Source organism: Chaetomium globosum, genomic scaffold (genome assembly GCF_000143365.1).
Source record: "Chaetomium globosum CBS 148.51 scaffold_3 genomic scaffold, whole genome shotgun sequence".
NCBI classification, from domain to species: domain Eukaryota; kingdom Fungi; phylum Ascomycota; class Sordariomycetes; order Sordariales; family Chaetomiaceae; genus Chaetomium; species Chaetomium globosum.
This window is the reverse complement of record NT_165978.1, coordinates 2,393,536-2,418,154: the sequence shown is the minus strand read 5'-3', so window position 1 is coordinate 2,418,154 and position 24,619 is coordinate 2,393,536. Positions and strand designations below refer to the sequence as shown.

General features: G+C 56.2%; 11 protein-coding genes and 1 non-coding gene across 12 annotated transcripts; 4 read left to right on the top strand and 8 right to left on the bottom strand.

The window, feature by feature from the left end:
• Nucleotides 1-62: 62 nt before the first annotated feature.
• CHGG_06077 (uncharacterized protein) lies at nt 63-1,513 on the bottom strand (the record flags this gene model as incomplete). The annotated part of the gene is made up of 2 exons (XM_001222171.1): nt 63-1,067; nt 1,220-1,513. The coding sequence occupies 2 exons, from the start codon at nt 1,511-1,513 to the stop codon at nt 63-65; spliced, it is 1,299 nt and encodes a 432-aa protein (XP_001222172.1).
• A 687-nt stretch (nt 1,514-2,200) lies between these two features.
• CHGG_06076 (uncharacterized protein) lies at nt 2,201-3,142 on the top strand (the record flags this gene model as incomplete). Its single annotated transcript, XM_001222170.1, has 2 exons — nt 2,201-2,414; nt 2,556-3,142. The coding sequence occupies 2 exons, from the start codon at nt 2,201-2,203 to the stop codon at nt 3,140-3,142; spliced, it is 801 nt and encodes a 266-aa protein (XP_001222171.1).
• Nucleotides 3,143-3,920: 778 nt separating this feature from the next.
• On the top strand, nt 3,921-4,985 carry CHGG_06075 (uncharacterized protein; the record flags this gene model as incomplete). Its single annotated transcript, XM_001222169.1, has 2 exons — nt 3,921-4,380; nt 4,447-4,985. The coding sequence occupies 2 exons, from the start codon at nt 3,921-3,923 to the stop codon at nt 4,983-4,985; spliced, it is 999 nt and encodes a 332-aa protein (XP_001222170.1).
• Nucleotides 4,986-5,480: 495 nt separating this feature from the next.
• On the bottom strand, nt 5,481-5,732 carry CHGG_06074 (uncharacterized protein; the record flags this gene model as incomplete). Its single annotated transcript, XM_001222168.1, has 1 exon — nt 5,481-5,732. One exon carries the CDS (start codon nt 5,730-5,732, stop codon nt 5,481-5,483), a length of 252 nt encoding a protein of 83 aa, XP_001222169.1.
• A 418-nt stretch (nt 5,733-6,150) lies between these two features.
• Nucleotides 6,151-6,432, bottom strand: CHGG_06073 (uncharacterized protein; the record flags this gene model as incomplete). Its single annotated transcript, XM_001222167.1, has 2 exons — nt 6,151-6,260; nt 6,315-6,432. The coding sequence occupies 2 exons, from the start codon at nt 6,430-6,432 to the stop codon at nt 6,151-6,153; spliced, it is 228 nt and encodes a 75-aa protein (XP_001222168.1).
• A 1,143-nt stretch (nt 6,433-7,575) lies between these two features.
• Nucleotides 7,576-8,900, bottom strand: CHGG_06072 (uncharacterized protein; the record flags this gene model as incomplete). Its single annotated transcript, XM_001222166.1, has 3 exons — nt 7,576-7,867; nt 8,122-8,640; nt 8,710-8,900. 3 exons carry the CDS (start codon nt 8,898-8,900, stop codon nt 7,576-7,578), a joined length of 1,002 nt encoding a protein of 333 aa, XP_001222167.1.
• A 773-nt stretch (nt 8,901-9,673) lies between these two features.
• On the bottom strand, nt 9,674-11,563 carry CHGG_06071 (uncharacterized protein; the record flags this gene model as incomplete). Its single annotated transcript, XM_001222165.1, has 3 exons — nt 9,674-9,742; nt 9,792-11,085; nt 11,196-11,563. The coding sequence occupies 3 exons, from the start codon at nt 11,561-11,563 to the stop codon at nt 9,674-9,676; spliced, it is 1,731 nt and encodes a 576-aa protein (XP_001222166.1).
• A 394-nt stretch (nt 11,564-11,957) lies between these two features.
• Nucleotides 11,958-12,464, top strand: CHGG_06070 (uncharacterized protein; the record flags this gene model as incomplete). Its single annotated transcript, XM_001222164.1, has 2 exons — nt 11,958-12,278; nt 12,411-12,464. 2 exons carry the CDS (start codon nt 11,958-11,960, stop codon nt 12,462-12,464), a joined length of 375 nt encoding a protein of 124 aa, XP_001222165.1.
• Nucleotides 12,465-13,636: 1,172 nt separating this feature from the next.
• On the bottom strand, nt 13,637-15,487 carry CHGG_06069 (uncharacterized protein; the record flags this gene model as incomplete). Its single annotated transcript, XM_001222163.1, has 1 exon — nt 13,637-15,487. One exon carries the CDS (start codon nt 15,485-15,487, stop codon nt 13,637-13,639), a length of 1,851 nt encoding a protein of 616 aa, XP_001222164.1.
• Nucleotides 15,488-17,046: 1,559 nt separating this feature from the next.
• On the bottom strand, nt 17,047-17,117 carry CHGG_11363. Its single transcript has one exon. It is a non-coding gene; the product is annotated as a tRNA-Gly (tRNA).
• An 888-nt stretch (nt 17,118-18,005) lies between these two features.
• CHGG_06068 (uncharacterized protein) lies at nt 18,006-19,443 on the bottom strand (the record flags this gene model as incomplete). Its single annotated transcript, XM_001222162.1, has 3 exons — nt 18,006-18,660; nt 18,798-18,853; nt 19,297-19,443. 3 exons carry the CDS (start codon nt 19,441-19,443, stop codon nt 18,006-18,008), a joined length of 858 nt encoding a protein of 285 aa, XP_001222163.1.
• A 2,577-nt stretch (nt 19,444-22,020) lies between these two features.
• On the top strand, nt 22,021-23,416 carry CHGG_06067 (uncharacterized protein; the record flags this gene model as incomplete). Its single annotated transcript, XM_001222161.1, has 3 exons — nt 22,021-22,304; nt 22,357-22,984; nt 23,048-23,416. The coding sequence occupies 3 exons, from the start codon at nt 22,021-22,023 to the stop codon at nt 23,414-23,416; spliced, it is 1,281 nt and encodes a 426-aa protein (XP_001222162.1).
• Between the last annotated feature and the right edge of the window lie 1,203 nt (nt 23,417-24,619).

Sequence of the window (24,619 nt, the reverse complement as noted above, 5' to 3'; positions counted from 1 at the left end):
CCTTTGCTCAGCATCCCATCCAAACCCAGCCCCACCACCCCCCACTGCACTTTACCATCCCCTCACACGATATCGTTCAGCGGCAGCGTAACCTCATCCTTCCCCGCATCCTCAATCTCCTTCAAAAACTTCTCGCCGGCCTCCTTGTCCCCCTTAAACAGCGTGTCCGCCACCATGCGCCGCGGCGTTTCGCCCAGCCACTGGAACAGCGAAAAATCCCGAAACTCATCCGCACGGAACACCTCCAGCATCTCAATATCCTCATCCCCAATATTCTCCACAAAATGGCCCATATTACGCGGCACGATACCCACATCGCCCGGCTGGTAATCGAACGTGCGGGCGGTGCCCTCGGCGCCAAACACGGTCACGCGCGCGCGCCCCCTCAAGAAAAACGACCACTCGTCCGCGTTGGGGTGCCAGTGCATCTCGCGCAGCGCGCCGGGGCGGATGAGGACGTGGGCGGCGGCGACCGTCTTGGAGACGTTGAAGTTGCGCGTGTCGGCGATGCGCACCTCCCCGCCCGTCGTGTTCTTGGGCTCCTGCGCCAGCATGCGGTGCGTGAACTGCTGCGTAGACGGCTTCACGTACTTGCCCTTGGGGAACTCGTCGTCCACCGAGCCGGGCTGCGAGCCCTGGAAGATGTACCGCTCCGAGGGGGGGATGTGTGCGAACACCTCGGGCGGCAGGTGGAAGTTCTTGGAGATGACGGACCGCGGCGTGTGCGCCAACCAGTCGGTCAGCAGAAAGGTCGACTCCTCCGAGAAGGACCCCGAGTCGAAGATGAGCAGGAACTCGGTGCCGTTGGCGCTGAGCCCCTGCAGCGAGTGGGGGACGCCCGACGGGAAATACCACAGGTCGCCCTTTTGGAGGTCGTCGACGAAGGTGCCCCCTTCGTAGTCCAGCGCCGTCACCCGCACGCTGCCGTCCAGCACGTACGCCCACTCGGCCTCCTTGTGCCAGTGCAGCTCGCGGATCACGCCTTCGCCCAGGCGCATGTTGACTGCTGCGAGCTCGACGCTGGTGGGGAGCTCGCGGACCGTGGTCTGCCGCGTCCAGCCGCCTTCCTGAATGGGGGGGTTTAGTTACGGGACCGGAAAAGGGGTGAGGGGGTGCACAAGAGGGGGCGGGGGGGGCAAACTTCGATTCTAATGTGGGAGTCGGCAAAGCTCCATCTTAGGTTCGGCATGTCGCCGCGGTCTGTGGAGGGCGGCCGCACGAGATCCGGGTTCTGGCGCGAGCGCTCCCGGTTCCATGGCCCCAAGACCGATGCGCCCTCGCCATTGCGCCAGGGCAAGGGGTCGAGTCCCTCGCCGATGGAGTCTACGGACTTATCGTAGGGGTCTCGGTAGTCGGGGGTATAAGGGTTCGGAGCCGGCGTGGCCTTCCGGTACTTGGCCGGCAGAGGCTTGCCGTCCAGCAGCCGTTGTCGCGGGCTGTCCTGGATGGGAACCGCAGTGGCGAGGTCGCTGAGGCCCGCTGCCAGGAGGAGAGCGCTGCTTGAAAGACGCATTGTGTCTTGGGCAGGGTAGATGGCTGGTGAAGATCCCAGGAGCTGTGTGAAGGTGAGAGACGAGGGAGGAGTGAACTAGGCGATTGAGTGTTGACTGGAGATCAAGGTCCATCTATTAGTACCCTAGGGACATGATGATGTCGTTGACTGTAACGCCATCATCCGCCCCACGGCTCTCGGCCACCCACGGACCCTACTGACTTTACCTTACACAAACTGACGCAGTCTTCGGATCCTACGGTTCACTGGTTCTAGATACATCCCGTGAAATGTCCGGCGTGATGGCACCGGAGACAGTCCCGACCGATATCCGAACCCCCGATACTCGTGCATGGCTTCGAATATGCTATGTTTATCTCGGAGGACGGAAATAAGTGCTGAGTGAGCATGTTACCATGGGGCTATGATAGGAAGGTTGGACGACCTGTATCTACACTCGACGTTACCCCGGCATGACATCATGCTCCAGCTCTCGGATTGGGTAAGTCTCTCGGGACTCGGCCGTTCCACCGCCCAGCCGTTGCCCAGCCGATCCCTGCGGGTTTCGGCACCGATAGCCGCTCGCGCCGAGGCTAAGAAATTTGAGCTTGGGACATCGCGAAACGGAAACACAGGCTCTCTTGCTATTGGTATGTATGGGTCACACAAGCCACACCAAAACCAAATATCTAAGACATCGTCAGCATCATGACAAGGAACGGACCTCTCAGCGAACACACGCCCCTGCTATCACCTTCGGTCCCCAAGCCTCAGCAGATTTGGGCACGATGGCATCAGCATTTGGCAGCAAAAGTCTCACGGAGCTGGGCTGACTGCATCCTGATCCTGTGTTATCTCATCACGGGGCTGTTGGATAGCGCGTCGATCTCGGTCTGGGGTTCTTTCGTGTCGATGCAGACCGGTCAGTGATCCCCTGAAGGACTCCAATTCCATACTCAGCCCCACCACCACCCCCCTATCACCATCACCTCCAAGACAAGACAAACAACTCAGTCAAACTGTCATCAAAACACCACTCCCTAACGCATCTCCCCCTCTGCAGGCAACACCGTCTACCTCGGTCTCGGCCTCGCCGCACCATCCGCCTCAACCCGGTGGATCAAATCGGCCGTCTCCATCTCCGCCTTCTGCGTCGGCTCCTTCCTCTTCAGCCGCTTCCACCGGCGCTTCACACCCACGCGGCGATGGGTCCTCGCCGTGTCCTTCACCGCGCAGGCGTGCCTGACCAGCGTCGCCGCGGGGCTGGTGACGTCGGCCGGCCCGCCCCCGGACCCGGAGAACCTCGGCTGGCCGGTGCTGGTGCCCATCGCCCTGGTGGCCTTCCAGAGCTGCGGCCAGGCCGTGGTCAGCCGCGCGCTCGACTACAACGCGCTCACGAGCGTGGTGCTGACGAGTGTCTACTGTGATTTGTTTTCTGATGCGCGGTTGTTTAAGCTGGGGAATGTGCAGCGGAATCGTAGGAGTGCGGCGCCGCTGTTTTTGCTAGTGGGTGCGTTTCTTGGGGGTCACTTTGCTGATAGCTCGTGGGGTGTTGCGGGCGCGCTGTGGGCGGCGTCGATCCTTAAGTTTGCGTTGGTGGTGGTGTGGCTGGTCTGGCCTGCTGAGAGCCTGCGGGTGGAGGTGAGCTGAGGCTGAGAGTGAGGCGAGTTAAGGGGGGGCGAGTTATTGTTGTCAGCAACGTAGTTAGTTGATAGGATCCAGGGTAAGCCGATCACATTCGCTTCAACAACCTCTCAACGGCCACCCACCTCTTCGAACCCAGTGCCGTGACTCGAACGTCCTCCACTCAACAAAAGCCATGTTCCAAAGAGCCAAGCCAAGCATCCTGGCCCCTCCCCTCCCCTCGTCCTGGGCGTTTCATCACGAGATGACCCTGTCCCCCATGATGAAATAGAACTGCCGAAACTCAGGACAAATACAATGCTTTAGACTCCCTGAAGCGGCTCTATGAAAAACGGCCAACGGATAATAGGGGTATCACAACCAGGTTCGCGGAAGAATTATGCCAAACCCCTGATTGGGGCGCTTCATGAACCTTGGCTTGGAGACCAATAAGCCTTGACTTTATGCACCCCGCTCTGGCAAGGTAACATTCGCATGTGGCAGCACTTGCCAGACCTAGACCAAGCCCAGACTCTTTTTTTGGCTCGGCTCCGTCTGGCCCTAGAGCTTTTCCCCGATGCAGCACGGCGGACTAGTCAACATAGCTCCATTTGGAAGTGGTGTTGGTAGCCAAGAACTACGAGATCAGCCTCGGATAAGATGAACGGATGATCAACGGTAGTTCACCGTGTTATGAGTTCGTCGGTGAATGCTGTTTGTTCCTAAAGTCTATAAAAGGGGGTTGGGCTTCCTTTTTGTTCTTCCGGGCTCCACGTGAATATCATCCGCACCGTATCAAGCCAACATGATCTCCGTCTCTACCCTTGCTCTGGCCCTTCTGGCCGCCGCCCAGGCCGTCGAGTCCGCCTCGGCCGGTTGTGGCAAGAACCCCCCGACGTCGGGCACCAAGTCCATCAACGTCAACGGCAAGCAGCGCCAATACATTCTCCAACTCCCCAACAACTATGACTCCAGCAAAGCCCACCGTGTTGTCTTTGGATACCACTGGCGTGATGGGTCCATGAACGACGTGGCAAACGGCGGCTTCTACGGCTTGCGCTCCCTGTCCGGCGACAGCACCATCTTCATCGCCCCCAACGGCCTGAACGCTGGTTGGGCCAACAACGGCGGCGAGGACATCACCTTCACCGACCAGCTCGTGGCCATGCTCAAGAACGACCTCTGCGTCAACGAGGGCGAGTTCTTTGCCACAGGTTGGAGCTACGGCGGATCCATGAGCCACAGCGTGGCCTGCTCCCGGCCGGGTAGGTTCACCGTCCCCCTCAAACAACAACCCCCGACCAACCAAACCTGCTAACCACACCCCATAGACGTCTTCAGCGCCGTTTCCGTCATCGCCGGCGCCCAGCTCTCGGGCTGCTCCGGCGGCACCACGCCCGTGCCCTACCTCGGCATCCACGGCGCGGCCGACAACGTGCTGCCCATCTCCATGGGCCAGCAGCTGCGCGACAAGTGGCTGCAAACCAACGGTTGCACCTCCAAGAACGCGCCCAACCCGGGCGCGGGCCAACAGAACCACATCAAGACGACGTACAGCTGCTCCAAGGCGCCCGTCACCTGGATCGGCCACGGCGGCGGCCACGTGCCCGACCCGACCGGCACCAACGGCGTCAAGTTCGCCCCCGGCGAGACCTGGGACTTCTTCAACGCCGCCGTCGGCACCGGCGGCGGCACCAACCCCGGCACCCCGACTACCACCAACCCCGGCACCCAGCCCACCTCCAACCCCGGCACCAACTGCTCGGCCAAGTGGGGGCAGTGCGGTGGTCAGGGCTGGGCTGGCGCCACGTGCTGCGAGAGTGGCAGCACATGCCGCGCTTCGAATCAGTGGTACTCGCAGTGCATCTAAGAGAGGGAAGCTGGGGATAAGAAAGTGAGGCTTAGGGGTTGGTTTGAAGTTTCGTGTGCATAGTTATTTTCGCGGGGTATGATGGGATGGTCATACCTTCGAGTACATAGTCCGTTTGAGCCTCAACTCTTATATCGGCGCTGATACAACATCTTGGCCAACGGTCGTTGTTTTATCCGGGTGCATGTGGTCGTCGTGCCATTTCCTTTCTTGGGTTACGTCCGCTCCCACTTGTATGTAGTCAATACGGTTCCGCGGCTGCCTCGTTGACATTAGCCTAAGATCAAGCCGTTCAAATGCGAAAAAAAAAATGCATCGAAACGCCCGGTGTCCAAGGAGGATATGACGAGACCCCAGCTCGAGTCTATGCGATATGTTGTAGCTAACTCCCAGCTACTTCTTCATAAGTAAATGTACAAACGAAGCCCCTTTCCTTCGCTCTCCAGCCTATCAGTTTGATCCCCGCCCAAACTCCAGACCTGCCCCATCAACCGCTTAGTAGTTCGAGCAGCAGATGGTGTCGCCCTTGCGGGTGCTCGAGTGGTAGTAAAAGTCCAGGCTGAGCTGGTTCCAGCAGGCCGTGCGCAGTGAGTTCTTGGGCCATGTCTTGGGGCCGCCGGGAATGTTGATGGTGAAGGTGGTCTTCCCCCTCGTGGTGGACTTGTCGTAGTTGAGGATCCCGGTATCCTGGAGCGCATTCTCGACGTTGTCCCGGCAGAGGCTGCAGGCTCCGATCTTGACGGCCATTGTGGTGGTGGAAAAGCTCGTTTGGTAAGTTGGCGGAGAAGATGGTGGAAGGGTTGTGTACTGTGTGTACGGGAAGTGTGTTGGTTGTTTGCGTGACAGTCGTGGTGGTTGGTTGTGGTGATGAGGAAAAAAGGGAAAGGGGTATGGGAGTCTAATATATCACAACTCGAACGATCAAGTAACGGATTTGGGCTCGTATATGTTCATAAACAATGGGTCGCAATGCTTACTGGTTGTTAGGCCCATAAGTTGACGGCCATGTTTATGCGGAGTGAAACGACCTTTCACCACCAAGAGCATTGATGGAACAACCAAGCCAACTGAACGGGGTAGGTAGACCGTATCAGCCCGTGCCGCTTCCTAATATCCATACACATCGGTAAACGCTTTTGGGGCATTCTACTGTGGTCCTTTTAGCTCAGCTGGCCTCGGGCGGTGCAGGGAATGCAGAATTCTTAGCGGAGTGTTTGGAGGTGTAGTTGTCACTGGTGCCATCACCATGAACTTGGAGGGCAAGGCTAATAATCACTATCATGGTTCATGTCCCAAGATTCCTTACCCCAAAATTGGGTGACTACTTACACGCCTCGCATATCTTCGGATTCTGCTTGGTGTATGCCGACCCAGTTGGCCCAATACCTCCCCCAGGCTCCCGCGTTGACTGTCGAAAGGTCCACCAGGCGAGGTTGTGTTGCGCCATAATCTTGAAACAGGGATCTCACTCCAAGCTCTATGAGAACCCTAATTTAAACCCCATCATGACCCCACTGGCCGTTAGGTGCCATTCTCGGAAAACAAGGGGCGGCCCGTAGGCTTTCCTCGTCTGGCCGCAGCCATGTCGCTGGCGTTAGAAAACTATTTTCTTCCATTCCTAGCCTCATTTCCATCGGTACTCGGTTCCAGAGTCGCTATTTTGAGCTTCTGGAGTCGAAGGCCACATACGACAAAGTGTTACAGTCTCGGCATGCGGCGTAGCGGGTGGGTAACATTGACTGCTTGAAATCTCGGCGGGTTTTGGATCTCGTCTTAGAAGGGAAAGAGGGAACGTTCAAAACGAGTTCCAACCGCGGAGCCAGATTGGTGAACTTCTAACTCCAACAAGAGGGTCCCTGAGGGAGCTGTCAGCTTGCAACCACACGAAACCTGGGGAATTCAAAGTTCGAGAAGTGGGTAAGGTAACTACCTAAGGTAGTTAATATCAGTTCCTCCACAACCTGTGCCGCATACGGATTCGGAAGTGCCCAAAATCTGAAACGAGGTCTGCTGCCTGAGAAGTTGGTTTGTTGCGCTCTGAATTGTTACCATGGTGAAACCTGGGCTCATTTGTGACACATTCCGGCATACAACAGCTGTATTCATGAATACAAGGAGGCCTCAGAAGTCGACACAGGTGGTCTCGTAGACATAATACATCGTTTCCACTTAACTGTGGCCAAGCCAGACCACTCGGTCCAGTTATCTTTTAATAGACCTCTTCAGTATTCACATACATACGATAGCACATTCACTACGTTCATCTTTACCAACGAAACCGAAAGCCAAGAAAACCTAAACGCAGCAGTTAATGCTTCCGACATGCCTCTCAAACCCTACCTATGTGATCATATCTCCTTGCACTTACGAGGCATGGCGCCCCTTGTACCTACATTGGTGATGTGTTCTTTGGCCCAAAATACAGGACCAACAAGGCGATGAGAGCTAAACAGACTTACTACACTTTTGGCAACAAACAAAGCGCCCCAAGGTGGAGCAAGGAGTGGACCTACAGTCTAGCTGAAGGAATCGGTGCGTTTCAGTCGTGACTATATAAGTAAACTACAATCGGTGCTAACCCACAACCACCTCAGAAGGTCGTCTGCAACTCAGGATAATCCCCTGCATCGGCTTGTAGATCCGCAAAGATGCGGTCCGAGTCGTCTTTACCCAGCCCTTTCATCCTCTTCGCGTCTTCTTCCTCCAACTCCTCCATCTCCTCGGCGGGTTCCGCCTTGCCCTCCTTTTCGTCTTCTTCCTGCGGCGCCAATGCCTTCTCAGTCCCAGAGGACTCACCCACCAACAGGAACTGCGCGTTCTCGTAGTCCAGATGCTTTGGCTGGGTCGGAACCCATCGAAGCGACCGAAACTCCTCGAGCAGTCTACCAAGTCGTTAGCAAACAAGCCGTCCCCAAACACACCCACTTCCCCCCTTTCCACCCATAAAGAAAAAAGACAACAACAAAAAAAGAAACTCACTCCCTCGGAAAACTCCGCCCCCCCAGGCACCCCCTCCCTCCCCCTCCCCCTCGCCTCAAACTCCGGATTCCTCGTACTGACCACCCAACTCCCCCTCTCCCTCAACCCCACCGCCCTCTGCACCTCCCCCAACTCCCGCGGCAGCGTCAGCACGTACACCAGATGGCTGGCCTTCCCCGTGCTGGTCAGCGCATACACGCCCTCGGCGAGGGGCTTGGCCTGCGGCGCGTGCCGCGTCCCCGCCGTCTTGGTCTCGTAGGTGGACTCGGCGAGGACGCGGTCGCGGAGTTGGGTGAGGGAGGTGTGTGGGTTTTCGACGAAGCCGAGCCAGCGGTCGTGGCCGGTGAGGGGGAGGGTTTTTTTGGGGATGGCGCAGAGGCGGATGCGTGGGTGGGGATCGTTGGGGGGGTTGGGGGTGGTGGTGTGGAGGGTTTTGGTGTTGTGTGGGATGGGGCGGAGGGCGATGTGCGTGCGGGCGATGTCGTTGATGGAGGTGGGGGTTGAGATGTCGACGCGCGGGCGGATGAAGAAGTAGATGAGGCCTTTTTCGAGGATGCTGGCCGGGGTGGAGTCCGAGTCGGAGTCGGTGGATGGCTTCTCCTCTTTCGGGGGCTTGGTGTCCTCGCTGCCGTTTTCTTGTTTCTGCTGGTGCTGTTTGTCGGATTTGGCTTTGCCCCTGTGGCCAATAGGTAGGTTAGTCAGAGGGCCTAATGAAGGTAAGGGTAAGTGCGGCGTTGTATCGTACCCCTGGGTTGATGTCTCTTGTGCCTTGCCTTGCTCCCTTTCATCCCCTTCTTCGTTCTTGACCCGCTTAGGGCTGGGAGGCGCTGCAGTTTCCTGCGTCTTGTGCTTTGAGCCCGGCTGGGCTTCTTCACCAGGAGCTGTGCTTGTCGACTGGTCTTGTTTCTTGGCCGCGGATCTCGTTGTGGTTGTCATGTTGATTGCACGAATGGTGGATGTGGTACAGCGGTTTAGTCATTTGCTAGTTGATGGCTTCCAGGTTCTTATGCAAAAATAAGTGCTATTGATATTGTGGTTTCGGAATCCCAAAGTATTAAATCCCCCAAGATGTGGTGCTGCCCAGCTGTTGTGATGTCATAGACGACCAACAATGGAATCGCCTCAATATTCCAACCCATCACAGCACTTGGATTCAATGACGTTCAATGCTGTCTCGGAATGCCGCAAGCTGATTTGTCTACCATCCGAGGACGCAGTCCTGACCAACTGAAACAAGCACCCACTTCACTAATGCACCTACCCGTCTTCGATGCATCCTTTGCATTCTCAATTCGGAAACTTGGCTCGAGGGGGCGGTTGTACTTCTTGTGCTTCTTGCTAACTCGGAGCATCCATGAGAGGCGTGTCGGAGATGCCCTTAAAGTTCAACTAAGGTAGGTATTCGAGTCTTCTACTACCCTCCTGAGAGATAGCCAGCACTCGGAGATATTCGGCAAAGGAAATGATATGGTAGTAGTTTTAACACTCCGCAAACAGTAGGAGTGATCCTAAACTAACAGTTACCGACTTCGGGTTTCTAATTGCCTGACTGGTTCCTGCCTATCCCCCTTTCCTATCCCTGAAAATGCGACCCGCTGCGCTCTCGTATGCAAGTACACACATATTATATACACATAGTTATCGATGTTCTCGTCTGATCTTGTCTTCAAAGCCCAGAAAATGCGTTTCCAAAATGTTCAAGGATGTCATTAGATTCCGAAATTCCCTTCCACGACGGTCACCCAACGTCTCCGAAGACCGTCCTTCTCCCCCACCACCTTGCAGCAACAAGTTGAGAGCGGCAGTAAAGCGGCGGTCAGAACGTACGACGGCGGTCTCAGCAATCGTTCCGCAGATTGCGAGCCATCCCATGATGAGAGCGGTGTCGACTGAGCCATCCATCATCCGGAATTCCATGGTGCGAGGGTTTCGTTTCGCCCGTTCGTCTTCTTCTCCGAAAGCGCTGAAGTTGAAACCCAGTCGCCGGTACTTCTTCTCCGGGCCAGACAGCAGCCGGCCGAGTTCCAGGTGAGAAGTCGTCTTCGATATCTCGGCGAATGCGGCAACCTCTTCGGTTGGCGTTGCCGGCCGTCTTTGGATGACATCGTTGATTTGCCGGTCTGAGATGGACTTGAGCGCTGCATCCCCTAGAGCACCATCTCTAAGTTGAATTGCCAGCCGGCTGCGCTGTCGCATGGCGAATCCCCAGGTAAACGTATTGTCAAAGTTGGGCGAGCCCGGATCCCTGATGCTCCGTAGCGTCGGTTCTGCCACCCACAAGAAAGAACCCAGCCTCTGCAGCGTCGACAGGGACCAGGCGCGGCCATCCATGCGCCCGAGATGGATATGCACTTCGCAAGAGCAATTGGCGGCCAGTCGGTGGTCGGAGTTTAGCGCATCAAGGACCTTCTGCATCCGGATGCACGTCTGCTCATCCTTGAACCGCATCTTGGGCGAGCATATCTCGACCGAGACCCAAATATAGCCCTGGAGGGCCTTCTCCTCGTCCATGGGCTCCGCCGAGTTTGCTTTTTTGACAACCCAACCCGAACCCCAACACTCCTTCTCTTCGATGCCCGCGGTGAGGAGGGAATGCATGGTGACGGCCTCCTCGCCGGCGTCCCTGATCGTCTGCGCCACGCAGTCGTGGGCCTGCTCCAGGCATTGACGTTCATCGTCCTGGCATCGCGCTTCGACCAGTCGTCGCTTGTCGCCGGGCCGCGGGTCCTCTACCCCCGGCGCAAGCAGCGGGAATAACAACTTCCATTCGAGCGCCACCGAGATGTCCTCTGCGCGGTCGACCTGGGCGGCCGTTTGGCGGTTGTCCCTTTCGGGCGGGACATCATCGGCGATGTGCGCGCCCGGGTGGGCGGGATTGGCGGGAGCAGCAGCGGGAGCGGTGGGAGCAGCGGCGGCGTTGGTGGTCTGAGCTGTCTGGCTTGTCTGACTTGTCTCAGTGCTACCGCCGCTGCTCTGTCGATCATCGTCGAGAATGAAAGGCGCCATCCTCCAGGCCAGAGTCCCCTTCACGGTCGCGCGGATGAAGAGCGGAAAAGCCCATAACTTTGCCAGACCCAGCCCGAGGAGGAAGAGAATTACCGGAGGGCGGCGCCTCGAGACCCTGTCGGTCGATGGTATCATTCGTGGTCCTGGTCCAGGTCCGGGTCCCGGTGTTCGTCGAACTCGTCGAACCCCGCAAGGAATTATTATCAATCCCTCGGAGCGGCCGACCCCATGGTCATCCGCCGCAGCACATGGCAGAAGGGACAAGCCGGTTGGTTCGGGGGCTCGATAGGCGGCCAAGACCCCCATTCTCTCCAGGGCACTGGGATCTGGGGGACGTGGGTGCCACGGGTGCAGGTGCCGCTGCTGCAAAGAAGAAGGTCGAGGTGGTGGTCGTCCCAGGGGTGGTGGCAGCCGTCACAGGCCGAGTCCCTGCAATCATCACTGCAATCACGCTGACAAGAGCGTTGCGGTTGGCCAGTTCCGTGGCCCTCGGTGCCCCAAAAGCCCACAAAGCCCCATTCTTCAGACTGCTTCGGGCAGCAAAATCTGCAAGCGGACCACCATTGCATGGATACGTGCATGGCCCCATGCATGGTTGGCACATCACCAGACAGCAAAGCTCGAGACTCGACATCTGGTTCACTGCCTGCAAGATGCCGCCAACTGATTGTCAAATGCGGCATGGTCATCTTCTCCCCTGTTCATCCCCTCCCCGCAACAGAACCGTGTTCGGCTTCCCAGGGACCCCTCCTTTGTTGAGTCCATGGAGCTGTTGGTTGCTCACCGCAGGTTCGGGCCCTGCAGCAGCCACTCCCGCGAGTTAGTGAAATCGCCCCCCCCTTTGGTCTTGGGGGTCTTGGGGCCCTTTGTGTGTGCGGATTAAGCACCCTGGAACACCCCTGGCTGGCCGAGCACGCGCGGGCTTATCTCCGCCGGGAAAGCGACCTCACCCCCCTTCAAGAGCCAGGGGTGTCTCGCAACCGCCACATGACCCGCCCGTCAGCACCGAATCCATGGGCGACAGAGGGCGGTCAGGCTGCTGGAGGGACGGATTTCACTGTGGCTGCTTCGGCCAACCCGACCGCTGGCTTTCCCGCCCGCCGCGCCCGTCCCCTGGTCCGCCACTGGCTGCCCTCGCCGCACCCCACACTCGTTTCTGGGTTTCTGCCGGGCGCTCGGGAAAACAACTCCGGGAAAACTGCTCTTCCTAACCAGGCATTGGGAGCTCTTGGGAGGCTTTTCGATGGCGAATTCAGAAAAAGACACGATGGCGAGATCCCAAACCACCACGAGCCTGATCATCGGGAGGTATGAGCTGAGGGGCCAAACCCGAGCCGAAAACAGCGTGTTTGTCAGTTGGGAGATGGCAAGCAATTAACTGGCTGTTCGCGATTGGAAGCTTCTGCCCCAGCCGTGTCGCACGTCTGACGGGCGATCCAGGCAGGCAACGTGAGAATTGGCCGATGCACGTCCGTGATGGTTGCTCAGGGTTGAGCCAACAGTTGGTTCAAGACTCGGCTAAGGAAGTGAACCATGGAAAGGGAGAGAATATCAGGTGAGTAAGGGGGCGAAAACAAAAGAGCAATCAGCGGGCCGATTGTGAGGGTCCTTCTCCTGGGCCAGAACAGTGTTGGCATGTGAAGACGGATGGGAAGAAAAGAGCAATTCTTTTGCAAACAAAAAAAAAAAAAAAAAGAAAGAAAGAAAGAGAGATAAAAAAAGGACAGGAAAGGCAACGAAAATGAAGGCAACCAAGACAACGCCCAACAACAGACTGATGCTATGTAACTCAACTGGAAAACAAAAGGCAACGACTCATGATCAAACCGAGGCTCAACTTCCCAGGCCCAGACAAACACACAACTGCAAGCAACAACAACGACAGCAACGGGAACACCAACACAAACGCAATAACATTCATTACAAGATATCCCGGCCGTCGCAACGCCGGTCGTCCAGCAAAATCCCTCAAGAACGCTACCTATATATACCATTCCGTATCCCGTCAACCACATTTGTGCCGAACAGAACCCCGTCTCTTCGACAGCCATAGCCCCGCCCGCAGAAATATAAATCACCCAAGATGGCAACAACCGTGACACAGGACAGGCCATCCCCGACCATGCGTAAAAGTGCGTAAGTACATGATGCAAGAACAACAACAACGACCTCGAAAAAGATGGGAACCCGACTCCAAAAAACCTCGCACAAAGAAAATAAAACTGTCCGTCCCTCCCCCAACCCCCGACGTCACCAACCCACCCACCGACCAACTACCCCTCCCTACTCAGGCACCCTCTTCCCCCCACAATCCGGAATCTCAATCCCATCCTTCAACTTCCGATCGACCGTCATCAGCCCCCAATGGTCCTCCCACTCCTTCCCCTCAGTATTAAACCGGATCTTCCACGGCTCATCAAACGCCTCAAACCAGAAATACTCGGTCCCATCCCGCAGCGCGCGACACACCCAGTCCTCCATGAAAGTATTCATCTCCTTGATGCCCGCGACTGCCTTATCCGGGCAGTCCGTCTCCCACTCATTACCGCAGGCCATACCGCCTTGCGACGGCCAGCCCGTCTCAGCGATGATGTTCATGTCCTTCTGGTTTCTTGAGGAAGGTGCTGGTCTTGTTGCCCCAGAAGTACATGGTCCAGTCGGCACCCTCAGGAGGCCTTAGTGCCGGCGAAGAAGGGGTGGATGTTGGGAATGATGGCGTCGCTCTGGCCGGCGAGCCCCTCGGTCCACTTGTCGCCGAGGTCGCTGGTGGCGACGGGCAGGCTCATGCCGCGCGCCGTCAGGTTGTGCCGCACCTCCTCGAGGAGGGTGCCCAATGAGGTGATGGTCATTTGCTCGCGGAAGAGGATCTCGTTGGCTACGATGACGCCCTTGAAGTAGCTGTCGCCGTACTCGTCGAGGATGTCCCACATCTGGTTGAGCTGCCGCGCGTTGGTCGTGTCATTGCCGTCCTGCCAGACGCCGAGCCAGATCTTGACCTTGTCTTGGAGCTGGAGCTGGTTGACCGCGTGGATCAGCATCTGCGTCTGGTTGCAGTCGGTGCCGTAGAGCCGGACCACGTTGGTCATTTGTGACAGCACGGCGAGATCGCGTGTGATGTTGTTCTGCGACGGCGGGTCGTGGATGCATTCGGGGTATTGCGTGTTGAGCGGGGTGTAGTCCATGCCGGGGAAGACCTTGCGGAGGTCGGGGTTGTTCATGAGGGCTTGGATCTCGTCGGAGTCGATGCCGAGGTCGCCGTTCGCTTTGGTGTCGCCGTCGGCAGTGGCTGTACTATCGAACCCGCCTGCTGCGCCAGCGCTCTCGCTGCCGCCGTGTTTCTTCAGAACGACGCCGAAGACGATGCCGAGCACGATGGCGGCGATGATGACGATAGCGAGGGCCATTAGGATGATGAATTTCCACTTCTTACCGCGCTTGGCGGCTGGGGAAACAGCCGCCGCCTGCCACTCCTTCGAACCGCCAGCGCCAGCGCCCGCGGGGCCCGCGTTGTATATCCCCCCTCCACCTGACCCGCCCGAAATGGAACCACCACTGGCGGCGTTGTTGACGGGCGCGTACTCGTTGCTGATGCTCCCGCCGCTCCCGTTTCGACTGACCAAACCCCCTAAGACGCCGCCGGTGACCGCGCCGCCCGCGGCAGCGGCCCCCTTGTGACTGGATCCGAGACTGAGCATGCTAGTCCGCTGTCCCCTCCGTGCGTAATCGAGTCCGTCGTCGCCGTCGTCTATGATGTCGTGTGGGTTGACAACACCAAGGGCCGAGTCTTGGTGCCGCGAGAGATTTTGGTACGGGTCGTCCGTGTAGATATCCCCTAACCTCGATGGCGTCCGCTGTCCTGGTGTCGCGTATCCTGTGCCGGCGGACCCTGCGCTCAACCCTTGTAAACTCGAACGTGAGTTTCTGTCTCCCGGGTAGTAGTAGTCTCCCCTTGGCGGCAAGCCCCTCTCGCCGTAACCTTGTCCGTGTCCCTGCTGCTGGTATGGTTGCTGGCTATGTATAGCGTTGAGCCCACTCTCTCTTGCGTTCTGTTCGGCGACTGTCAGGGCGATTCCAGCCATGCCTCCCGCAGCAGCGTTGCCAAAGTTGTCCGCGCCCGGAGTGATGGTGCTCTGGGGAGAAGGCCGCTGTGTTGACGGCGGATACGAGTTCCCTTGTCCTCCTTGACCCCAGGAACGTCTGTCTGATCCGCGCTGTGGGGATCCCCGGTGTGGAGACCCCGAGTCGCCGTAAACGTTCGGTATTGCGCCGGGGGCGGCGTATGGTCCAGTCGCTCGTCCGCCGTTTCCGGCTTCTTGGCTGTATCGCCTCTGGGCTCGTTGTCTTTCGATCGACGGATCGCGGCGACCTCTGGACTGGTATTGGGATGATGGCGGGGGATAGTATGAGTCGTGGTATGGTTGTTGATGTTGGCGGTGACGAGGGGGAGATGGCTCTGCGGCGCCAAGCGGTTGGCGTTCGGCCATCTCGTCTTCTGAATAGTATCGTGGCTGCGCCATTGTTCACTGGTCTGAGACAGGCGCAGCACACAATTCGAGGATCACAACCTTCGGTCCTTTGGCCCCACCAGAGTGTCGCAGACTGTTTCGACTGGCTGGGACCGGCTTGGGAAATCGTAATCACCCCTCGCGCTCGTTCCGGGCGCACAGAAAGCGAATCGAAATTGGTCGGGCTCAATTGAGAGAAGCGTGGGTGGAACGAGGAATGGTGTGGCTTGGTCGCTTCGTGTCGAGAACGGACGGGAGTGGTGTGCTCAGGCGGGCGTCGCAACGCCTTCTGCACTCACTCGTATTTGGGCCCTGCGCCCCCTGCTATTTCCTTGTTTGGACCGCTCGCGAGGTTGGGGCTGTCGCAGGATCGCAAAATCCCCCACTCCATCGGCGGAGCACGGCGCTGTGCTCGAGAATGTCGGTCGTACGGGAGAATGCAAAGTTCATGTATGTACATGCGACGCAAACGGGTGCACGAAGCTGTCTTGGGAAAAATGTACACAAAAACTGGGACGGAAGAAACGGTTTCGGGTGTCGCAGCAACAGGTGAGCGACGCCGGCAACGCAACGAGTGGCTCCGCCAAGCACTCGACAGCGGGCTGCAGACCAGATTTGGACTTGGATCAAGCCTGAAGCTGCAACGGCTCTGGGGCTGGCTGGGGGGGCGAGGGCACAAAGTGAGCAGCCTGGCAACTCTCCGGCTGAAGTGGGATGAAATGGCTGAAAATGGAAACAAGCGGGGTCTGGCCCCTGAGTTCTGGACGAGGATTGGCTACAAGCCGCTGTTGGCTGGGCAGCGTCAGCCGCAACCATCTGCCCCGCCAAAAAAGGATCAAGCATCTGAGAGCACAAAATTTGAACCATTGAACCACACGAAGAGAACAGCCACCTTCGAACCTCATTTCCACACTGCATGCGACAGCCGAAGGCTGTTGGTCTGTCGCATTGGAGCCCAGATTTTGAGTTTCAATATTGACATCCCAACATTTGATCCGTCTGTCTCGGATCGTTTCTTTGTCGTTGCTGAGATATTTTGTTTGTTCCGTTCCCACGGAAGGAACGGAGTGACGCTCAGAGCCTTGCCCCACACATACGTCATGGCATGTCGTGGAGGAGTTGCCTCGTTGCGCGGTGAAACTGGACGAAACCAAATTTGGAGAGAAGGGATAACTTGCGTACCCAAATCACAGTCATCACAACTTCTTGGTCAACAGTGCGAACAAAGCTTAATTCTCGGTAGTTGCCGGCCTCGGCTGTGGGATTCCGGTAGTTATCGACACAGAGTGAGCAATTGTCTCGGAGTGTTCCAAGAAAGATAGCTCGTCAGCCGGACCAGCTGTTATGGCGCCCCGACTCGGCCGACAAGCCGAGAATGAGGCCGATCGCGAGTTTTGGACCGAGACCCAAAATCTCTTATCAGCGGACTCCCACCGAGCACCGGCCGGCGACAAAACAGCACCGAGCCAATCCCCTTGGCCCAGATCAGAAGTCATTTCCGATTCGGGCAGCTGCACATTGTGAGTCGGAATTCAAGCATCTCACCGTTGTATCGCAAAGAGCAAAAGCAATGCGTCAGCCGCGAATCGAACGCGGGGCCCATCGATGGCAACGATGGATTTTACCACTAAACCACTGACGCTTTGAATAGCAAAGCGTGCGGAATTCAGCCTCTATCATGGCGACGCAAGAAGAGTGGAAAGGTGTAACGACTCCCCAGTTACCAGACGCTCGAAATAGTTCTGGTGAGTCCAACACGAAGTACGATATTATTATTATTATTCATACTCCGCTATGCCCTAGGGCGTGCTGGACCCTCAGCTATTTAGTGTACAGGAAAACCGTGCCCTCGCGAGCCGGATGAAAAGCCCATATCGACTATTAAGGAAAATACGTGTGTGTGAGCCTAAGAGATACAAAGAGAGGAGGCCTCCTGGCCTCCGAAAAAGGGAGGGGGGGGGGTGGGTGTTGTTAGGCCGCCGCTTCCAGCTCGAGCCTCCTGGCTAAGTTGTACATCGGCAGCTTCCCCGAGTCCATCAGCCAGTCGAGGACTCTCCTCGCGAGCCGTGCAGTCGTGGGATTGATGCCGTGTCAACAGAGTAAAAGTCCCGTCGCCTTCGAATTCCGGTTCTCCCCCATCTTCGAGTCAGCGGTGGGGCCAAACACCACACTACCAGGCGTTCGGCAGTCTCTCGTCCCTCGCTACACTCGCAGGCAGGAGTCAAAATCTCCGGGACTCCCCGTGTAAACAAGAAGTCCCGTAAGCCTATTGCTCCCGTCCGGATTTGAATCAGCAGTGAGCTCTTCGCCTTGCTGAGACCGTCGTGCCTCCTTAGGGTCTCGTTCCGGAATAGCATCTCCCGCTGATGGTCAAAGTCGTCCGCCGGTCTGGTGGTTGCCCTGCCGTCCCGTTCCTTCAGCCACCTCGCTTTCCAGGCGTCTTGTACTGCCCTGTCCGTGTCTGCGATCCCCCCCGTCCAGCGCGCGATCGTGCTCGCGGCTTTCTCCACCGCCGTGGGCTCCCGTAGCCCTACGGTTCGCGGCCGGCCCCTGTTGCCGCTCCTCGAGCGTAGTCTCTGCTGTATCTTGCTACAGTGGTAAGAATAACGCTCCCTGCGGTCTTCTTGCCGTCTTGGCCGTCATCTAGGTCGGTTCGCTGGAGTCTGGTCTCAAAGTCCGCAAGCCGTTTGTTGAGATATAGGTCCAACGGTGGCACCCATGTCTCCGTCTCGAGGTTGCGGATGGGAGTGTGCTTGAAGGCTCCCGCTACAATCCGCAAGCTTTTGTTCTGGGCCTTCCCGAGAGCCTTGGTGGTGCCTTTCTTTACCGGCTCGCCTCCCACATCCGTGGGGATGTGGAACGACGATGCGCCATAGGCCAGCGCTGACCGGATGCACTTTGTGTACACTTCTCGCGCTTTGGCTAGCCCCAGTCCCCACGTCGACGCCGCTAGCCTCGACAGGGCATAGCTCTGGGTCCTCAGCTTCCTCTCCACCGCTGCCAGGTGGGCTTTCCAGTTGAGCTTCCGGTCCAGCCAGACTCCCAGGAACCTGGCAGACTCCTTCGGTCTGACGGGGCTGGTGCCTCTTCCTGGGCTGGTGAGTTCCAGCTGGTTTGACCACTGCCGTCGCCCCTTGTTGAAATGGATCAGTTCGCTCTTTTCCGGGGCGAACTTCATCCCCCGACTGTCCGCCCATCGTATACACGTTCCACACGCCGCCTCTAGTTGCCGAAGTACGATATTATCATCCATTCGTGTTGGTTTGTCAGGCACTCTAGACTTCTCGTTAAACCGTAGGCAGCCATGAAAAGTTTTCCTTACACTTGTGCTGCAAGATGCTTGGATCCTTCACACAGCCCCTTTTCCATATCCACCTTCTGAGAACAAGATTCCAGGTAGTAGTCAAGGTCTATTAGAGGATGACAAGGTCCGTGGCCTTGGGCTGGTTATTCTGAACCAGATGGAGAGCGAAATCTAGGGTGGCCTTCATCTGGACCGGGCGGAGCTTCGACTTTGTATTCTGGTCGATATAGACCTTTGAGATATAGACTTTCGAGTCCGGGTAATGTAGGAAAAGGGGACGGAGCTTGGTGAAGGGGTGGGGGCAAGCTCCGGAAAACGAGTCTTGGTACGCGCCTCCAGGGGCTCTACCGGCAGCAAAGTAACTGCGTAAGGTGTTGCATTGCGGAGCGTACTCGAAAGGAACCTCTGGGTACAGCGCTTGCGCTACCTAGTCAAAGAAGCCTTCGGCTATGCAGAGCTGCATGGTCAAGCGGTAGACGGGTATACCGCAACCCAGGAGGAACGCTAATGTAGAAACCCCCCTATCTTCGGCGAAGCGATTATGGAGGTTGCCGCACTCGTCTGTTTCGATGTGGGCCGACAATACCGGCTTCAACTGCTTGGGGTCACGCCCAAGGACGCAGAGGAGCAAGACATTGGCCGCGACACAAATACAGTCCGGCATGTTTATATTGGCGGCCTCGTCGATCAGCACTTCCCGAGCCGGCTTCTGCGTGTACTCGAGGAAGCGACTTCCGCAGAGCAGATCTGTCCGGAGAACGATCTGCCTCATGAATGGTTTGAAGTCGGGGAGCCCGCCTCACCTCAACTTCGGCCCCATGTCGCTGCTTGAGGCGATTGATTACGCGACAGGCGACCACACCACATATGCTAGTTCACAACCACGGTAGTCGCATTTTCGATTGCAACACCACCCTGAGAGGTGTAGATGACATAAATAAATACCATCCCATACAAACGACAACAGCTTGAACCGGGTTTCGTGCTCGACAACATTATTCACACTAGTGACACATACTCACATCAAAGCTCACAGAGCAACGCCAAGCAGAGTGTGATCTGCGACGGCCCTTCTCTCAAGAAGCAGGCGTTACGGCTCGTGGAATCGACGTTCCCAGTGCAATACAGGACATCAACTACAATCGCCAGGTCATGGAGCGAGTGGTTTCAACGACAAACAATTTTCAATATGTTGAGCGCGACGGTTTGTTAGCAAAGTTGTTCAAGAACACCCGAGGGGTGGCTAGGTATCTTGTTTTCCTCTCTCTCTCTCTCTCTCTCTCTCTCTCTCTCTCTCTCTCTCTCTCTCTCTCTCTCTCTCTCTCTCGTGCGTAAGTTGGTCGTCCAACCCAATGATCCTCGATAACTTTTACGGCACCAATGTCGTAATTCCCATTATCCATTACGACTTCCGTGAGATCTCGGAACACCCCGACGTCGATCGAGACTATTCAATCGTTCGAGTTAGCTGGCGGGTTATGAAGTCCCAACTGCAATCCGGTGGTACTGTCTTCCAGCTGGGCGAAGAGGGCGAGTGCAAGATTCCCCAACCGGGAGAGTCCGCTGGGGTCAGGGTTGTCTTCGAGGATGATTCGGTCCCCTGCCGGACCAAAAACCCCATATCGCTCTTGGACATCACCACCAACTCTCCCGAGTAGCTCGCTGCATACAAAGTCATAGCCTATATTGCTGACGCCCACGAAGGTATCCCGCCCCTGATGGAGAAATCCGCCGCTCCGTCATTCAACGCGCCCTCGGAGTGTTCCGCCCGCAGCAATAGTGTTACTATCGATGGTTCTAGCAGTGGCAGTTCCGACAGCGGAATCGGTGATTGTGCTAGTGATGATCCGACAGCTGACGAGGCTGTAGGTAGCTAAGTAGTACCGCACCATAACCACCGCTTTAGTGTCGGGCCAGAGACAACCCGCTCCTGTCAAATCCCCGGCCCAAATGAAGCGGACATGACCACGCTAGATATCGTGGGAGATGGAAACGCCGAAGCGTTCAATGCAAGCGAACAGGCTATCTAACCTTACGTCGACGAAGAGAGTAGAGTTGGCGAGGCTGTAGGTGGTTCAGGCGGGAACGATAGCAATGCCAATGATAAGTAATGATTGTTAAGTGTTAGAGATACGAGGACTGCCGTGGAGGGAGAAGACAAGTGAGAAACGAAGTATCGATGTATGTAGATTACCTCGATGAAGACCCAAGCTCCTGGCCACAGCTCAATACTATGCAGTCAAAAATTGACATGTTTGGTGGGGCCCTACTTTCCACCGTTGCGGTTCCAGCGAGGAATATTGAGCATTGGGATGGCGTCGGTCCCTTAGCCCTGGGCTGGACGCATTGAACTGCCAACTCAGCAGTAATACCCTAGATGTGGAGAGAGAGAAACTGCGCATGAGAGGTTGCTAACTTGGTATCCGTCTAGGGACCTCTTTAAGGAGGCGAGAGTGTACGGAAGCGACGAATGCTTGTGGACACGAAACGACTTGAAGCACATATGATCGGATGCAAAGCACACAACCAGTCAACAACTCAGGCGGTAGAGAGGTAGGGAGCAGATTATATCTCGACGTTCCCCCCGAGTTCAATTTGATGGCATCTTGATGCGTTTGGTAGATGTTTCCCTGGCCGATGTCAGGCATGGTGCCCCTGTTAGAGCTAACTTGTCTTAACTTTAGCTGCAGTGATCCGAGTGGAGGTGTTTCAGCTGTCCCCAAAAAAGGAAAAACGCTTTTACCGCTAGTTGGGAGGGCTTGGCTATGTGGTTAGCTACGTCCGAAAAGGTTACAAAAAGAAAGCGTAGTGGTATGGTCATCCCTGGTTAACCGTTGCTTCTTGCCACAAAGGGGCAACTCCGCGGGACTTTTGTGATAGAAAGCTGACACGCCGGCGGGTCTTTTTGTAGGCGCGCTGACGAGCGTATTCAATGAACCGAGCGTATCATCGACGAACCGGGTAAGCGAGTAGAGGACATCCACGGATCTTCCCACCCTCCCTTGCAGCAGCCCAATAGGACAAGCCCCCGTTTCAACGCTAGATGATCACAGCGCTAAGTAGAAGGCCGGGCTGATTTGTTGTTCGGCTGAGAAGTTTATATATATATATATATGCACCGCTCCCTTTCTTCCGCGTCTGGCGTCGTGCCGGGTCGCCCTCTCGTGGATTCACTCCGCATCTTATCGGCCACCTTACTTTTCCCGACAATTCTCCTTTTCAATCCGGGCTCCGACCGGCCATGCGCGTTGTGATTGTGGGCTCGGGACTGAGCGGCTTGGTCATGGGCCATTGCTTGCTCAAGGCTGGCATTGACGATTTTGTCATCCTGGAACGTCGAGCAGACCCTGTGGAACGAAGCGGCTCGGTCATCGGTTTCTTCTCACAGACGTTCAGGATTATGGATCAGATCGACCTGCTTGATGACATCCAAGGACTGTCGAAACCGTTGTACCATTGGATTCACCTTGATCCACGGGGTCGAACCATTTTTGACGGCGAGTTCTTCGATCGTATACAAACCAAGTAAGTTTTCTAGTAGTTATGTCAACATCAAGGCTAACCATCGGATGTTAAGCCACGGGCATCCCTCTCTGGTCCTGATGCGCCACGAGGTGATGAAAATCCTCTACTCCAAGTTACCAGACAGAGAGCGCTACGTTCTGCCGAACAAAAAAGTTACTACTGTAAAGCAAGATGATTCCTCTGTCACGGTCACCTGCGCGGACGGGTCGACATACGAAGGCGACATTCTGGTTGGTTGCGATGGGGTGCATAGTGCGGTGCGGCGTTTAGCTTTTGAACCGATCAAAGGGAAACCGGAGCCGCCTCTTGGTTCCGAGTACCGCGGTCTGTTCGGGTCGAGCCCTCTGCCTGAGGGCCTTCCACCGTGCAACATTACCGAGACCCACGACAGCGGCATTGTCTTTATGCTTCTGTGTTCGCATGATACCGCATTCTTCCTGGTTACCGAGCTCAAAGACAAGGACGCGCCAGCCAGCCGGAAATACACCGAAGAGGACATCCATGTCTTCGTCGAGAAGTACAAGGACCACTCGGTCGCGTCAGGGGCAAAGGTGACCTTTGGGGACATCTGGCGGACTCGAAATCTGTCACCCGGGCCGAACATGTACGACTACAACGAGGGTGTTGCGGAGCAGTGGTATAACGGGAGAGTGGTGACTGTCGGAGACTCGGCACATAAGGTAAATTCCTATGATGGTGTCATCGAAGCCTGAAGTACTTAGCTAACGGACATCCTCCTTAAGATGACGCCGAATCTTGGGCAAGGAGGCAACAACGCGATTCAATCCGTCGCATCCTTTGTCAACCATCTTCACGCACTTGCCCAGGAGAAGCCCAGCCCGACGGTAACGGATTGCGAAAAAGCCTTTGCTGGCTTCCAGAAGGAACGCCAGGAACCGGTGAGATTCATCGCCAAGTTGACAGGGAATTACACTCGATGGGGTTCCTGGCGGACTTGGTTCGGCTGGTTGATACAGTCCTGGATCTGGCCGCTGATCGGTGACCGGTTCGTCGTAGATAGGATGCTCTCTCCGATTGTCAAGGATAGTATCACATTGGACTTTGTGAAGGAGAAGAACCTCCCTCCTGGCAAAGTACCCTGGACGCGCTGATGGGTTTTGTCTGGGAGTTGAGGAGACTGGAGTGCAAGCTGGGGATGGGTGGGCCGCGGCATGTTGAACACGGTACCTATACAGAATACGAAGTGACGTTTTGTTCAAAGCACGTTTCTTTTCCCGGGGAACTGGCTATCGGAGCAAGTGTGTAGCTCATCATAACAAAACTGACGTTCCCAATGTGCGTGTCAAAAAGTGTTCTTCCTTTTCAATCTTGGCACCCACCCACACCACCGCTGACATTCTAACAACCACAACTCTGTCAAAACAAATGCAATTTGCTAGCTAAATATAGGAGAATGAAACCATGGAAAGGGGAATCAAAATTTGGTATACCACCTACGTACCCGTGCGAGGGCTTCCAAATTTCTAGGCATTGAATCGATCAAAACCATCGTTAATTAACCCCTGACCCCCTGCGGTACCCTCTCCCACGCTACCTTCAGGATCTCCATATTGATGTCTCTGTTTTCCTTTTTTATTTTCTTTTTTATTTACAACTTCCTATTGCGGATCGCAGGCCAAGAAGTTTAGATGAAGTACCCGTTCATCCAAATCGGGATCTTTGCTGGTGCTACACTTGTCTCACGGGACTGACTGTTCTTGCTGACCGAGTAGAGGCTGCGTGCCTCTATCCCAGTAGGATGCAACTTGTCCCGATAGATTTGTCTCACGCAACAGGTTTGTGGGCTGCCGCTTGCTGGTGACTTTCTTCCCGCGAGAGACACAAGCTGGACTAATACAACATTGAAGTCGCACCAGCCATGTGCTGTGACCGTTGTCCTACATCCATCCATGTCACCACGCTTCCCCACGTCTGTTGGGCCCGCCACAGCCGGTCTTTGTGAATAAGGTACCTATGTTGGCCGTCTGGTTGTTTTCCGTGGCCAAGGTCGCGTTTGCTGCAGTATTCCCTGTTCCCAGAAGCCCCAATAAGGAAGCTTGGCCCTTCAGAACAACCCCAGCATGCCCAGCTGCCCAGTACCCCTCACCAAATTCACTCCGCTCGCATGTGCAGTCAGCTGCACTTCGGCCGATCTCAGACACAAAAAGTGGCACCCTCGTGATCACAAAACCACCAAACCCGCCTCCACGCCCGCAGCAGCCTCCATCCGCTCGGGTTGTGTTTCCCAACAGTGAATCGCCCAACCGCACTTGGAAGGTCAGAAGCAGGTCTGTTCTGTTCACTCAGCACTGTCA